The sequence below is a fragment of the Lycium barbarum genome, chromosome 9 (assembly GCF_019175385.1).
Source record: "Lycium barbarum isolate Lr01 chromosome 9, ASM1917538v2, whole genome shotgun sequence".
Lineage (NCBI taxonomy): Eukaryota > Viridiplantae > Streptophyta > Magnoliopsida > Solanales > Solanaceae > Lycium > Lycium barbarum.
This window is the reverse complement of record NC_083345.1, coordinates 116,898,151-116,915,599: the sequence shown is the minus strand read 5'-3', so window position 1 is coordinate 116,915,599 and position 17,449 is coordinate 116,898,151. Positions and strand designations below refer to the sequence as shown.

Sequence of the window (17,449 nt, the reverse complement as noted above, 5' to 3'; positions counted from 1 at the left end):
TTCAACAACAGTCAATGCTTATATAAGACAATAACGATGCACGTGAATGTTTGCTTTTAATAAAGGAGGAATCTTCACTGTTACAATTCCTTGGATGCAGAAGCAAAGGTTTTTTTTTTTTTAAATTGTTTTTATTACATCGGGTAGGGGAAAGGGAAATGAGAGGAAGGGGATTCGAACCCTCACCAATAAAGTGAGAGTTCAGGTAGCCAACCAATTGAGCTACTAGATCCCTACCAGTAGCAAAGGGTTCTCTTTCTTTTCTTTTCCTTTTTTTTTCTTGACTAGGAATAAAATAGTAATTTTTTTTCTATGCCTCCACTTAGGGCTGGGCATAAATACCGAAAACCGAAAAATAGAACTGAACCGAACCGAAACTTCAACAAACCGAACTAGTTTGGTTCGGTGTTTGGTTTCCACCGTAAAAAAACCGAAACCGAAATAGCCGAATCGAAATTTGATAAAACCGAACCGAAAAACCGAATGCGCACCGAAATTTAATACATTACCAAAAAAAAAATTAAAATATTCCAGGCCCATTAAGTTTAAAGCATAAAAAACCAATTGTAATAAGTCCTCTTTTGCATTTGTATCCTTAATTTTCCACTTCAATTGAGAAAATCAAATATCTTTAACAAAGAAAGGTAACTAGGATGTGTCTTTAGGATTAATGTATGTCCTTTATGTGTTTTCTTAATTATTCTTATGGTAGGTATATAACACCTAATAATCCTATATCATGATTATAGTTTTCTGTTCTTGTGTATCCTGTTTGTTTGATTTTGATTTCAATTTATCAGTTTTATGTTTTATTGCTTTTGAGAATATGAATTAATGTCAATGGAATCGCTTCTAATATTATATCAAAAAAACCGAATTGAAAAAATCGAAACCGAACGCCCACCTCTACCTCCACTCTCACATAAAACGTGACTGGTAGCTGTGATGGTGGGCCTGGCCCACTAATTTACTCTTAACTAATTCACTATCTAATATTATATCATACATGTATAATATTTTTCAAACACTAAATATATACATATATGTTATATGGATATTATTAATACCCGCTTCGATATGATACTCGTTAAAATTAGCACACTATAATCAAGGAAGTAACTCTCAAAACCGCTAGCAACGACATCCAACAATCATAATTTATAAACCAACATAAACTAGGGTTGTTCCGGGCGACTTCATACCATCGATCACATGCAAAATGGGGTACCAGCGACCCCGTACCATCATGCAAAAATTACAAATAAAGAAAATAAATACTAATGTAACTCGAATGGGTCGACATACAAATATAATTATGTAAATCTATGATCTATTAATTCAAAATTCATGTGCAAGCGCACTGACAGTATACCTGTAACGAATGCACATATGCATTGAAGCTTCTTTGTGTTTGATTAAATTTAAGAAAAGAGTTACGGGTTTCTATCTCGGATGTCCTGCTCTGCCTCCTAAGTAGCCTCCTCGCTTGGATGGTTCCTCCACAAAACTTTTACAGAAGTACTCTTAGATCTCAACTGGTGAACCTGCCTGTCCAAAATAGCTATCGGGGCCTCCTCATAGGCCAATTTCTGATCAAGATGAACTGTCTCGTGGTCGATAACCTAAACAATATGGCTCGGGCCTCGAGAGTATTTTCGGAGCATGGAAATATGAAAAACTGAATAAACTACTGATAAGGATGGCAGTAAAGCCAGGCTATATGCAACTGCTCCTATCTGCTCTAGGATCTCAAAAAGGCTGATATACCTCGGGATCAACTTGCCCTTCTTGCCAAATCTCATAACACCCTTCATGGGCGATTGACGTGCCGCAGATTTGTGGCACATTCGACGCCTTTTTACTATGAATCTTGGTTGTTTTCAAGTAAGTCTGGTTCTCGTTAATATGTTTTGTTGTGTTTTGGAAAAACACTGGCCCAAAAGCAAAAAAGCAAAGAACAACAGAAAAAGTTGCCAGAAATGAGAATCAACGGTCCGTCGATCAATCGACGAACCGTCCTTCGAATCATCGATAATCCTGATTTTCCAGTGATGACAAAGTTAAAGACGACAAAGGACGGAGACATCAACGAAGCGTCGAACTGATCGACGTTTCGTCGTTGGTGTCGTCAAGAAAGATATCTCAGCAGAGGAGAAAAAGACGGGATACTCGACGGAGCGTCGAACTAGTCGACGGCACCGTCGAACGGTACACAGGGCTGAAGTTACAAAGACGAAGAAATCGACGGATCATCGAACGATCGACGATCCGTCGATCTTGCTATCGGGGGCAATTTTGTTAGTTTTTGCTGCGCGTTTTTGGAGGCTATTTAAAGAACATTTTAGGTCATTTTAAGGATTCAGATTTTATTTTGGGACTCACTTAAAAAGTCCCATTGGTGGGTAAGCATTGAATACTCCCCTTTTGGAGCTTAGTGAAGACAACAAGATTCTATATTCCATCATCTTTATCACATTTGTAAGCGTTATGTCTCATTTATTGCTTACTACTTTTGAAACCATAATGTGTGAGTAGTCTCTTTAATCAAAGTTGTGGACCCAAAATGATGGGTGCTATGTAATGAGTATCTAACATTGTATATATATATAATGGGTTGTGATGTATTTTATTATTTTTTCGTATTCATTGTTCTATAAGTGGTTTTCAAACACTTGTTCATGCACAAACCCTATTTTATTTGGAAAAATGAACTAGGGTGTGATTTAAAATAATATAACAAGGACTCAGGGCGCTAACCCTCGTTTAATGAACTCGCTTACGAATAAGATGAGTTCTACTTGGAATATTTAATCAACCGTATTTATAACTTTTCTGCATTTGGGAAAATCATGAAAAGAAATACTTTCTAACTATTGGAAAATATTAGGAAGTGTATTAGAGATTAAGTGCATGCATAACCGCGACCCATTAGAAATATATCATATTGACACCCACAGCATAACGTCTAATCATTGCGGGGACACAACTTTGGTTCTCTAGATCCAAACAAATTTCAAACAGTTCAAAATAGCAAATACAAACCAATCTCCTTTTTGAAAATACTCGGAATAGGATTAAAGCCTTTAAAGATTAGTATCGCATACAATTAGTACCCTCTTCTCTCCATATTCCCTGTGGGATTCGACCCCAACCTTGTTTGGGTTACTATATTTGACAACGTCCGCTTTACGCCATTAATAGGTGTAATTTGAGCGTATCAAATTTTGGCGCCGTTGCCGGGGAATACGGTTTAGAAATCACTGATTGTTGTGAACTCTTCTTTAAAACTTTTTCTATTCCATCACACCTCGTTTGCTATTGTGGTGAACCAGGTGAACATGGCAGGAAGACCGAATCAGAATCAAGGAAATCAAGGTGGACTCCAAGTGAACCCACCTGCACCAGAAGAGGATGACGATGAGAATATATTCGCTGAAATCATCAATGAAGCTGATTATGCTTCTGCTGTGGTCCCTCCTAGAACTGGAAATGCTACCTTCAAAATTGATAGTTCTGTCTATCAGCTGCTGAAACTTGAAGGTTATTTCCAAAATTCTTCGGAGGATTGTCCACTTCGACATTTGAAGAACTTCTTGCATGTATGTTCTCAACAATCCCAAGGTGTTGTTTCTGCCGATGCACTTCGATTACGGGTCTTTAAATATTCCTTGGCTGGTCAAGCCAGGGAATGGTATGAAAAGCTCCCCAGCAATTCTATTCATACCTGGAACGAGCTAGCCAATATATTTTTGAAGAAATGGTTCCCTCCAAGCAAAAAAGGCTGAGCTTCGGGATAAAATCTTTGAGTTCAAACAACTTCCGGGGGGAACAATTATATTCAGCATGGGAGCGTTTCAAGTATTATCTAGCTCAATCTCCTACTCACGGATTTCCGGATGCTATTCTCACGGAAAAATTCTACAAGGGCTTAGATACAATGAATCAGATTGCTGTCAATACTGCTGCAGGAGGATGCTTCATGGACAAGTCATTTATCGTTATCACCCATTTGCTTGATAAGCTCACCACCCACAATCAGGCTTGGCACTCGAGTGATAGTGAAGTCCTGTCATATAGTAGTCCCTCTGCTGCCGCGGTGGCCAAAGAAAAACATGAGGGAGATCATGCTTTTTCCCAATTGCAAACCACCGTGGATTTATTGTCGAAGAGGCTTACAGAGAAAGAAGCTAAAAGTGTGAATGTTGTCGAAGAGATGCCACCTTATACTCCCGGAATGTACCAAGTCTCGGAGGAAGCTTATCTTGAGAGGCAACCACATCGTAAGGATGCCAACTATATCGATCACTCTCAAGGGGGTTAACAAAAGCAATGGAGACCCCAACAACAAAGCAATCAATATGGCCGAAATTAATATGGTGGTTCGGACTGGAGGGATTACAACAACAACAATTATAGTAATCGGAATTCCAATGCCTATGTTCCACCAAAGGGCTGTACTTCTAACTCTCAAAATTGGCGAGAAGGCCCTTCCAATGATCAAGGAACCTCTCGGATGGAATCTATGCTTGAAAAGATATTGGACAACCAGCATAAGAGTGACAAGAAGATGGAAAATTTGACCGAAGTGGTAGGCTCTCACACCGCTTCGATTCATAAACTTGAGTCACAAATGAGAGATATTTCTCGTGAGCAACATCCACCGCAAAGAGGGGGCTTCCCTAGCGACACAGTTCTGAACCCAAGGGGTAGTGGAGGCGATAACATTGCCTCTTGCAAAGCTATTTCCACTAGAAGCGGAAAGATCCTAAACGCGGAAAATCAGAAAGTGGTTGAACCTATAATTGTTGAGCTAATTATTGATGAGGTGGTTGAAGAAGAGGTTGAAGAAGAAATAGAGGCACCAATTGAAGGGCCTATTATTGTTGAGAAAGAGGAGGAAGTGCACCCTAGTGTTCAAAAGGGTGACGAGGAGCCAAGTGTTGAAAAAGCTACCGGTGATAGCTTTCAGAAGAGCCAGGTCACGGGGGCAATTAAGCCCTTGACTCAAACATATAAGTATCCTCCCCCGTTCCCACAATGATTGATGAAAAGAACGGAGGATGCCAAGTGCCAACAATTCTACGACCAATTGAAAGGGTTGTCAATGAATATCCCATTCCTAGACGCATTCCAAGAAATGTCGGGATTTGCTAAATACTTGAAAGATTTGTTAACGAAGAAAAGGCCAATCAAGCATGATACGGTGGGAGTCACCCACCGTGTGAGCTCTATTATTTCGTCATCAAGGGTTGAAAAGAAGGGAGATCCCGGGGCTTTCACTATCCCTTGCACCATCGGTCATCATGATTTTGCTTGTGCTTTATGTGGCAATGGAGCTAGTATTAATTTGATGCCACTGGCCATATATAAGCAAGCTGGTTTGGGAACACCTAGACCAACGAGCATGCATCTCCAAATGGCCGATAGAACCATCAAAAGACCGGTAGGGGTTGTTGATGATATCCTTGTTAAAGTAGGGGAATTCTTATTACCGGCAAATTTTGTCATCCTTGATTGTGTGGTTGACAAAGAAGTCCCAATTATCTTGGGAAGGCCATTTCTTTCCACCGGGAGAGCCCTAATGGACCCGGAAAGGAATGAAATAAAATTTCGGGTCAATGATGAAGAAGTAACCTTCCAAGCTAGCAAGGGGTTAAAGTTTCCTAGTGCTTATGAGAGCATTTCGGTCATTGATTCGTTCGATGTGATAGACGAAGCAGTGGAGCATCAGTTAGAAGATGAGCACTTTGACGAGACACTTTCGGCTATTTTGGTGAACTTCGGGCTGATAACATGCAAGGGTATATTGAAACAGTTAATTCTCTCATTGGCCGGGGTTTATACTCTTATGGGCCGAAGAAACTATCTCTTGATCTTGATAAAAGAACCACTCCGCCGGCTAAGCCTTTGATTATTGAGCCTCCAAAACTTGAGCTCAAACTATTTCCTTCTCATTTGAAGTATGCTTTTCTTAGCCCAGATAATACTTTACCAGTTATTCTCTCATCTTTGTTGAGTGAGGAACAAACTAAAAAGGTGCTTGAAGTGTTGCGGGCTTATCGAAGATCTATTGGGTGGACTATTGCGGATATTAGGAGAATTCCCTCCAGTATTTGTGAACATAGAATCGAGCTTGAGGAGAATAGTTCATCAAGTGTAGAGCATCAAAGGAGGCTAAACCCTCCTATGCAAGAAGTGATCAAGAAAGAGATAATCAAATGGTTGGATACGGGTGTTGTATACCCAATTGCAAATAGTCCATGGGTTAGCCCGGTGCAATGTGTGCCAAAGAAGGGGGACATCACTGTTGTCCCTAACTCCAAGAATTAGTTGATTCCTACAAGGACAGTCGCCGGATGGAGAGTGTGTATGGACTACCGAAAGCTAAACACCACAACGTGTAAAGACCACTTCCCTATGCCTTTTATTGATCAAATGCTTGATCGGCTAGCTGGAAGAGCTTATTATTACTTCTTGGATGGGTACTCGGGGTACAACCAAATCAACATTGCATTAGAGGACCAGGAGAAGACCACTTTCACTTGTCCCTATGGCACTTTTGCTTTCAGCCGCATGCCTTTCGGCTTATGCAATGCTCCGGCTACTTTCCAAAGGTGGATGATGTCTATTTTCTCAGATATAGTGGAAGATTTCTTGGAAGTCTTCATGGATGATTTTTCTGTTGTTGGTGATTCTTTTGACGAATGTCTTGCCAATCTCGGCAAGGTATTGAAGTGGTGTGAAGAAACCAACCTTATACTTAATTGGGAGAAATGACATTTCATGGTGACAGAAGGGATTGTCCTGGGCCATAAGATTTCCGAGAAGGGCATTGAGGTAGATCGAGCAAAAGTTAATGTCATAGCCAAGCTCCCTCCACCAATCTCTGTAAAAGGGGTTCGCAGTTTCTTGGGACATGCCGGTTTCTATTGGCGATTCATCAAATATTTCTCCAAGATCGCCAACCTGATGTGTAAGCTTCTTGAAAAAGAAGCTAAGTTTGCATTTGATGAGAAATGCCTTAAGGCATTTAATGAGTTGAAGGAAATGCTCACCTCTACTCCAATTATTGTATGTCCGGATTGGTCAATGCCATTTGAGCTCATGTGTGACGCAAGCGAATTTGCTATTGGTGCGGTGCTTGGGCAAAGGCACAACAAAATCATGCACCCAATTTATTATGCTAGCAAGACCCTCAATGGAGCTCAAATGAATTATACCGTCACCGAGTAAGAGCTTCTAGCCATTGTCTACGCGTTTGAGAAGTTCCGGGCCTATCTACTTGGATCTAAAGTGGTTGTTCATACGGATCATGCGGCCTTGAGATACTTGATGACAAAGAAAGATGCAAAGCTAAGGTTGATTCGTTGGGTCTTGTTGTTGCAAGAGTTTGACTTTGAGGTCAAAGATCGAAGAGGTTGTGAAAACCAAGTTGCGAATCATCTATCTTGACTTGAGGAAGCTGGGAGACCAAGTGGAAATATTGAGTTGAATGATGTTTTCCCTGATGAAAGGCTCTTGGTTGTATCTTGTGATGTTGCCCCTTGGTACGCAGATATCGCCAAATTTTTGGTGACAGGTCTTATCCCCGACGATATCAAGGCTTACCAAAAGAAGAAATTCTTGAGAGATAGTCGTCAATACTATTGGGATGAGCCCTATTTATTCTGTACTTGTGCCGACAACATCATTCGGCGATGTGTGGCCGAATCTGAGGCCATGGAAATCTTGAAAGCTTGCCATGACTCTCCCGTGGGGGGTCATCACAGTGGGAACCGCACAGCAGCTAAAGTGCTTGAATGTGGCTATTATTGGCCCACCATTTATCATGATGCAAATTTGATGGTGAAATCTTATGACCAATGTCAACGCCAAGGATCAATAAGGATGAAACACTATCATGATGTCAAACTTCTGAAGCGAGATTTTCAACCGGGTGATTCGGTGTTGCTGTTCAATTCAAGGTTGAAGCTCTTTCCGGGCAAGTTGAAATCTAAGTGGTCCGGCCCTTTTACTTTGGTGAGTGTGTCACCCAATGGGTCAATGGAGTTAAAGTCTGATGACGGGACGCGTACTTTCAGAGTCAATGGCCATCGGGTAAAGCACTACCATTGGATGGTTGATGGTGACAAGATTGTCGATGCTCACCGGTTAAAGCATAGCACCGGACCTTAGCATCCAAAGTGGTATCACGCCGTGCCGCGACGTTAAATTGTGCGCTTCTTGGGAGGCAACCCATGTGCATTTTTCGCAATATATTTTTTTCTTTCATTCCGTTGATTTTTGTTGTTGTGTTGTTTTATATGTTTGTTGATATGTTGCAGAACCTAAGTGTTGAAACCCAGAAAATTGCCAGGACAGCAGTTACACGACACATTCGACGGACCGTCGATCCGATCGACGAGACGTCGAATGCACCGTCGCGTGGATCACAGGAAAGATTGGTCACTGGAAATTATGGCAAATCGACGACAGGTTTGATGCTCCGTCGAACTGATCGACGGTCAGATCGACGGGCGTTCTTCTGCTCTTTGTTTAAAAAAAAAAAGAGGGAGGAGAGACACGACGAGTTGAGTCAAAAAGACGGAACGTCGATTGATCGACGCTCCGTCGATTGGACACTCCCTCCGTCGTTTTAACCCGACGATTCAGGGACGTGGGTTTATATCCCATGTCTATTACCCCTCCCATTTTTCAGATGAAACGTCTCCCTCTCCTAATTCTCTCTCTCTCTTTTGCTACCACTTCTCCCCCTTTGCCTTAACTGCTTCCCAACCCTACCCACTCCCGCTTTCCTCCCCAGCCCTATCGCCACTCCCGCCCCCCTACCCTACTACGTTCTCCCTCCTTGTGTGTGATTTTTCGAGTAGTTTTCCATCTCTAGAAACTTGCATTCATCTTCCAGGTATGTGCCTTACTGGATTAGTTTTCCCTTGTAATTGTTTGTTTTTGCATTCTAGGGCTTATGTGCTTATTTTTTGCTGCTTTCCTTGTTTTGTTTGCATTGTGTTATTTTCACCTGGTATGCTCGTATTTTTTGCTGGGGGTGGTTTGTTGAATTGTCTGTGGTTGTTGGGTGATTGATTTTTATCCAAGTTGAAGGGCATTACGACAAATACACCTCAGTCATGAGGTTGTTGTTGTTTTGCCTACCAACTGTTCGATGAAATGCCAAAGAGGGGCATTGGGTGTCACAATGGCTTGGAGGGCACTACGACCCTCATGTTGTTTTGCCCGCCAAATATTTTCCCTAGTCTAACCCAAGCCAACATGGGGTGAAGTCTGAGTCACCCCAAAATACGTAACGATTGGCACATCGGCCAAATAATGTATAGGATCCGTAGTCTTGCATGCGAAACACATTCGACGCTCAATTCGACGACCCGTCGATTCGATCGACGGACCGTCCTATTTAACGTCGAATGAGCCTTGCCTAATATTCTTGCCAAACACAGCATCAACGGTGGATTCGACGACCCGTCGAATCAATTGACGGGGCGTCTTTCCCACCGTCGTTTAGTTGAAATTTCCAGTGGCAAATTTGGTGATAAAATGAGATCGCCGATGAGATCGACGGTCCATCGAATTGATCGACGGGGCGTCTTTCTCACCATTTTTTGATCGATATTTCCAGTGGCTCACCCGCGATCGACAATGCGATCGACGGCGCGTCGAACAGTTCGACGAGAACTTCTACGCTTCGTCGATCTATTTGACGATTCTTTAGCACATCGACGGACCGCTGGCGGCCTTAACAATGATCGCATGTTTTGTACTTTTAACTGATTTCTTTATGTTTTTATGGTTATCTTAACAATACAGTGTCTTCTTTTCTCAGGAATGCCTCCAAAGAAGCAAGTCAAGCGGGGTAGTGGTCCCAGACAAGACCGAGGTCGGGGTCAAACAACCCTTACTCTTAGGGACGAACCCTCAAAATCTAACAATCAAGCGGCAGTCCCAACAACTCGATCGAGGGCGCAGACCACCACACCCCAAGCAGCATCACCCACTCAAGTCTCCTCTCAGTCTACCGAGGGGGCATCATTCTCCACATCTGCTGATTCTAGTGATGCAGCGACAGACCAACCAGCCGCTCCTGAGCGAAATTCAGATGAGGAGCACGAGCGGCTGCGGCTGCAAATAATGGAGATAGCGGCAGTCCGCTTCCCTTATGCAGGGTGCCGAAAGTACTATGTACGAAGGGCCAATACAGAGGCCGGGGGTCATCCAAGGAGAAATATTCAAGAGGAAGAACAGATCAGTATGAGCGGCTTGGAGAGCTATCCTCAGATCACCGATCTCATTAGGCACTATCATCTTGAGGCATTCACCCAGCCTCCAGGTGATTATTGCCCGTCCATGGTTCGGGAATTTTGTGCTACATATAGGGTAATGCTCGAGCAGCGCCATAAGAACAAGAAAGCTTTGAAAGCTGCCCCTCCATGGGATACGGTGTATGTTCGGGGTGTCCATGTTGAAGTCTCAGCGCGCACAATTAACCGGTTTTATTTTGGTGATGACATTGTGGCACCGACCACAGTGGAATATAATGATAAAATGGAAAGACGGGCTGAGCAATCTGTACGAGAATGGTTTGCGCAATTGATAGCTAGAGGGCCAGCGGACCAGGCCCGTGGTTGAGAAATTTAGGTGCCAACATCCGTAAGGCAGATATCAGCTTGGAAGCTAAATTCTGGTGGAATTTCGTCATCTATCGGGTTCTGCCTACGGGAGCAGATAACATAGTCACACCATATAGAGCAGTGGTTGTGGCTTCTATGCTATCGGGGTACCCAATGAACCTGGGTGATTTGATCAGTAGGGCCATCCGGGCACGCGCACCACAGGAGGCGACAGCCTTGATATTCCCGTGCCTCATCACGCAGTTGTGTCGGTTGGCCCAGGTGTGGCACCTTGAGGCATTTGCAGCTACTCTTCAGGCAACAAAGGTGTGCGACATCACAAGGAGAAGGGATGAGACCCTCCGTACATCTCAGGCCACTAGTACTTCATTGTTAGAGCTCATGGGTGAGCAGGCTGAGCATGTCACGGATTTAGTACCTCAGGGCACAGAAGGATTGTCCACCACAGAGGCCTCCACACCATCTGTAGCTGATGCTACCCCTTTTTCTGAGGCACCACCTCGGCTCGCTGTTCCATCTGCATCTCATATTCCTCCGTCAGCCACAGCAGCAGCCTCCGAGGATCTCTTTGTCCTCAACAGAGCCGACTTCAGGGAGTTTGCAATCAAAGCAGAGCGCGCTGATCAGCAGATGACCCGGATAGTACAGCAGTTGGGTAGGTTCGTCCGGAGAGAGATTGCACCGGAGTTGGAGCCCCTTAAGGAGGCTATGGAGAGGCATCATGCTCGAGTCAATGCACGACTTGACAGTTTGGAGATGCGGATACTCACTATTGAAAAGAAGAATGAGTCTGGAACTTCAGGAGATTTGAAGACCGAGCTTGACCAGATCCGAGCTGAGATTGAGGCCCTTCGGACGAGAGAGCCGATTATTGTGGATGACCCAACACCCACTGCACCAGTCGCCAGCATTTCCGATTTGATCAGAGTAGTTGATTTGGTAACTGAGGATGAGTCGAGAGAGAGTCGCAAAAGAAAGAGGCCCGTCAAAATAGCTGATGATGAGGATGAGGAGGATGAAAATGAGGATGAAAACCTCGAGCTTCAGGAGGGTATGCGGAGGTCACTCCTAGATACGAGGTTCACCGGCGCATCTTCCAGCACTAGTGCTATCCCAGCGCCAGTCAGGCTGATCACGATAGCTCCTCAGGACCTGCAGCTACAGAGCTAGTCAGCTCCATCGCTTCAGTCCACCGAGCCAGCCGCCGAGAGGACCCCCATTCAGACTGCTGCGGGGGAGGCACCTCAGCAGCAAAAACAGGATTAGAATATTTCAGGTCGGCACCACCACCATGGGGTGATGGTATGATTTTTGATGCATTGGGGACAATGCATCTTCTTTTTGCTGGGGGTGGGGGAAACTTGATGTATTTTTCAGTATTTATATTTGTTTTGTGGATATTTATATTTGTTTTATGGATATTTATAGTTGTTTGATGGATTAAAGTAATTGTGACTCTCATGGTTGTTGCATTTTGAACTTATGGCATGGATTTTGGATGAAAAAGGATCTTTATGATGTGTTTTATGAGTTGATTTGAAATTGACCCCTCCAAAATTTGATTGCGTATCTCAGGTTGTAATGAATTGACATGTATGGTTCTTTTTGTGACATCATAGATATTAGAGTGTGTATGAATTGAGTGTTCAAATCCTTATGCCATTGTGAGTGTGAGAACTTCTTGTGTTCATTATTAGCATATGTGGATCCAGAACTTGCCTGGTAGGTCGTGCTATATTGCTTAGGATAGTCGGTTGTGAAGTGATCATAGCTTTCCTTCTGAATAGTCACGTCAGCCTTAAAAAGCCCAAAACCTGTTCTATATGAATATCACTAGTTCCCATGTTGAGCCTTTGACTTTTTCTCTTGATTTGCTGTAACAAACCTTTTCCCCATTTCATGACTTCATTCCATCTTTGCACCCATTTCCTCCCTAACACTACTAGAGAAAAGAGGCGGATCGCCTAAGCTGGGGGTGGTATATGTGTGAAGTAAAGGCCAAGAGCCTAAAGTTGGGGGTGTGTGAGTTGCATAATCAAGAACTAGATGTGATGTACAAAAAAAAAATATGTTGTCTCATGTATATATACATTTCATGTACATAATAATAATAGTTTTATAGCAATAATAATGTTGTCTCATAAAAAGATTGTAAATTCTAGTAAGGGTAAAATCACATCGTGGTCATGAGTTGAAGAATGAATAGATTGGGCATGAGAAGAAAGGTAAAATTTTGTAGCGTCAAGGAGGATGAGTCACTAATTCCCAAATACGTATCCTACCCGTCCCCGAGCCTACATTACAACCCAAGAACAAGTCCTATAGTGATCACAACTGAACCATCCGAAAGTGTTAGGCATTGAAATTAAAGGCAAGCATATGGTATCTGCACTGGTAAATTATGAACTTCTTTGTGAGCGCGAGTGCTTTCTATTCTCATCTATCCTTGTCCCAATTCTTATTGTCAAATTGTGTGTGGGACATTTTCTAAGCTAAGTGAGGGCATAATGGTGAATACTCACACGCATAAATGCTTCTAATAATGTGATGTCATCAATTGAAGTGTCAGGGTCAATTCTAATGAGTTTGTTTTGAAAAGAACCTTGTTGGGAAATGATGAAAGAGAGAGTTGATTTTTAAAATGCACCTGCCAGTAGCAATGAGCAAACACCAGTGTAGTCACTTTTACTTTATTTTTAGCATAGTTGCAAATTTTATTTTGTAGATTGTTTTGTCTGAATTACTTGAGGACAAGCAGAGATCTTAAGTTGGGGGTATTGATGTGCCGCAGATTTGTGGCACATTCGACGCCTTTTTACTATGAATCTTGGTTGTTTTCAAGTAAGTCTGGTTCTCGTTAATATGTTTTGTTGTGTTTTGGGAAAACACTGGCCCAAAAGCAAAAAAGCAAAGAACAACAGAAAAAGTTGCCAGAAATGAGAATCAACGGTCCGTCGATCAATCGACGAACCGTCCTTCGAATCATCGATAATCCTGATTTTCCAGTGATGACAAAGTTGAAGACGACGAAGGACGGAGACATCGACGAAGCGTCAAACTGATCGACGTTTCATCGTTCGTGACGTCAAGAAGGATATCTCAGCAGAGGAGAAAAAGACGGGATACTCGACGGAGCGTCGAATTGGTCGACGGCACCGTCGAACGGTACACGGGGCTGAAGTTACAAAAGACAAAGAAATCGACGGATCGTCGAACGATCGACGGTCCGTCGATCTTGCTATCAGGGGCAATTTTGACAGTTTTTGTTGCACGTTTTTTGAGGTTATTTAAAGAACATTTTAGGTCATTTTAAGGATTCAGATTTTATTTTTGGACTCACTTAAAAAGTCCCATTGGTGGGTGAGCATTGAATACTCCCCTTTTGGAGTTTAGTGAAGACAACAAGATTCTATATTCCATCATCTTTATTACATTTGTAAGCTTTATGTCTCATTTATTGCTTACTACTTTTGAGACCATAATGTGTGACTAGTCTCTTTAATCAAAGTTGTGGACCCAAAATGATGGGTGTTATGTAATGGGTATCTAACATTGTATATATATATAATGGGTTGTGATGTATTTTATTATTTCTCGTATTCATTGTTCTATAAGTGGTTCCAAACACTTGTTCATGCACAAACCCTATTTTATTTGGAAAAATGAACTAGGGTGTGATTTAAAATAATATAACAAGGACTCGGGGCGCTAACCCTCGTTTAATGAACTCGCTTAGGAATAAGATGAGTTCTACTTAGCATATTTAATCAACCGTATTTATAACTTTTCCGCATTTGGGAAAATCATGAAAAGAAATACTTTCTAACTATTGGAAAATATTAGGAAGTGTATTAGAGATTAAGTGCGTGCATAACCGCGACCCATTAGAAATATATCATATTGACACCCATAGCATAACATCTAATCATTGCGGGGACACAACTTTGGTTCTCTAAATCCAAACAAATTTCAAACAATTCAAAATAGCAAATACAAACCAATCTCCTTTTTGAAAATACTCGAAATAGGATTAAAGCCTTTAAAGATTAGTATCGCATACAATTAGTACCCTCTTCTCTTCATATTCCTTGTGGGATTCGACCCCAACCTTGTTTGGGTTACTATATTTGACAACGTCTGCTTTACGCCATTAATAGGTGTAACTTGAGCGTATCAGCGATACTTTCAACAGTACCATATCACCCTCCATGAACTCAAGATCACGGACTCTCTTTGCCTGCTTTGAGCTGTTTTGAATCGGTCTTCGATTACCTTTACCTTGTCCAAAGCTTGTTGAACCATCTCTGAACCCAAAATCTTCCTCTCACCTAGTTCGAACTAACTAACTGGGGAGCGACACTGCCTACCATACAAGGCCTTATACAGAGCCATCTCAATACTGGACTGGTAGCTGTTATTATAGGCAAACTCTACCAAAGGCAACTGCTCATCCTAATGCCCTCCAAAATCGATAGCACATGCTCTCAACATGTCCTCCAAGATCTGAATAACCCGCTCTGACTAACCATAAGTGTGCGGATGAAATGTTGTACTGAGCTCAATTGTAGTACCCAAAGCCTTCTGAAAAGACCGCCAAAACTGAGTTGTGAACTGTGATCCTCTTTCAGAAATGATAGAAACAGGCACGCCATGCAACTGAACTATCTCACGGACATATATTCGTGCTAACCGCTCTGCTGTGAATGTAGTCTGAACTGGTATGAAATGTGTGGATTTGGTAAGTCTGTTAGTAATCACCCAAACTGAATTGTGTCTCCTCAGAGTACGTGGCAAGCCTACCATGAAATCCATAGTGATTCTCTCCCACTTCCACTCGGGAATAACCAGATTCTGAGCTAACCCTCCAGGTTTCTGATGCTCATACTTAACCTGTTGGCAATTCAAACAACGAGCCACATAATCAGATATGTTTCTCTTCATCCTCATCCACCAGAAATGTTTCTTCAAGTCTTGATACATCTTTGTAGCTCCAGTATGTATGGAATAACGAGAACTGTGAGCTTCCTCCATAATAGTCTGCCTCAGGTCTCCCACATCTAGTACACATAGTCTGCCATCATGCCATAGCACTCTATAGGAGTCGATAGTCGTTCTTTTAGTCTGTCCCTGCTCCACTTGCTCTTTGAGCTTAAGAAACTGGCGATCCTTGAACTGATGAGCTTTGACCCGCTCAATCAAAGAAGACTGTGTAATCACGCACGCAAGTATCGCTCCACAGGGCGTGGCATCAAGTCTAACACCACTATTGGCCAACCGCTGAATATCTATGGCTAAAGGTCAGATTGAGGCTGAAATGGAAGCCAAACTACCCATCGACTTCCTACTCAAAGCATCTGCCACTACATTAGATTTCCTCGGGTCATACAAAATTGTCATATTATAATCCTTTAGTAACTCAAGCCATCTCCACTACCTCAAATTCAAATCTATCTGCTTGAAAATATACTGAAGACTCTTGTGATCTGTAAATATCTCACATGGCTCACCATACAAATAATGTTGCCACAACTTCAAGGCAAAGACCACTACTACTAACTCTAAATCAAGAGTCGGGTAGTTCTTCTCGTGATTCTTAAGCTGCCTGGAGACATATGCAATCACCTTGCCTCCTTGCATCAGAACACAACCTAAGCCTACTCTTGAGGCATCACAATACACTGAATAGCCTTCTTCACCAGTAGGCAAAGTCAATACTGGAGCCATAGTCAAAGCTTTCTTGAGCTTCCGAAAACTCAACTCACAATCCTTCGTCCACTTGAACTGGACATTCTTCTGCGTCAATCTGGTTAACAGTGGTGCTGCTATGACTGAAACCTAGCCACAAAGCGTCTCTAATAACTAGCCAAGCCCAGGAAACTTCTGATCTCCGTAGGAGTAGTAGGTCTAGGCCACTGCTTCACTACATCAATCTTTTTTGGATCGACTAGAATTCCATCTTTAGAAACCACGTGACCCAAAAATGCCACAGCATCCAACCAGAACTCACGTTTTAAGAATTTGGCATAGAGCATGTATTCTTGCAACTTCTCTAACAATGGCCTTAAATGACCTTCATGCTCCAACTGGCTGCGGGAGTATATCAATATGTCATCAATGAATACTATAACAAAAGTGTCGAGAAATGGCTTGAACACTCAATCATAAGATCTATAAATGCTGCCGGGGCGTTAGTAAGCCCAAAAGACATAACCAAAAACTCATAATGGCCATAACGAGTCTGAAATGTTGTCTTGGAGATGTCCTCCTTCTTGATCCTGAACTGATGGTAACTCGATCTCAAGTTAATCTTGGAGAAACAGATTGCACCCTGAAGCTGGTCAAATAAATCATCTATACGGGGTAGTGGATACTTGTTCTTGATAGTGACTTTGTTCAACTGCCTGTAGTCAATGGATATTCGCATGGAACCATCCTTGTTCTTGACAAACAACACTGGAGCACCCCAATATGACACACTGGGCCTGATGAAGCCCTTATCAAGCAAATCTTGAATATGCTCTTTCAGCTCCCTCAACTCAGCTGGTGCCATACGTTATGGGGGGATAGAAATGGGATGAGTCCCCGGTAAAGTATCAATACAAAACTCAATCCCCCGGGTAGGAGGCAATCCTGGCAAGTATCTATTTAAGAGAAATTACGCTAGAGGATTCATACGGTCATTACTTTAGACAATTGAAAATTATCCAATTTAGATCATGCTTGCCCACACACACGAACTAAATGGTTTAAATGCATAAGTACAACATAATCCATATGTTTTTTATGAAAAGCAAGTAAACTAAGAG

At 42.4% G+C, this 17,449-nt stretch overlaps 1 protein-coding gene and 1 non-coding gene across 2 annotated transcripts; both read right to left on the bottom strand.

Annotated features, from left to right (window-relative positions):
- Positions 1-3,784: 3,784 nt before the first annotated feature.
- On the bottom strand, positions 3,785-3,891 carry LOC132612446 (small nucleolar RNA R71). Its single transcript, XR_009571806.1, has one exon. It is a non-coding gene; the product is annotated as a small nucleolar RNA R71 (small nucleolar RNA).
- An 11,273-nt stretch (positions 3,892-15,164) lies between these two features.
- Positions 15,165-17,193, bottom strand: LOC132612230 (uncharacterized). The gene is made up of 4 exons (XM_060326544.1): positions 17,045-17,193; positions 16,568-16,730; positions 16,142-16,478; positions 15,165-15,934 (listed from the first exon to the last, which is right to left on the bottom strand). Exons 1-4 carry the CDS (start codon positions 17,191-17,193, stop codon positions 15,165-15,167), a joined length of 1,419 nt encoding a protein of 472 aa, XP_060182527.1.
- Positions 17,194-17,449: the final 256 nt, after the last annotated feature.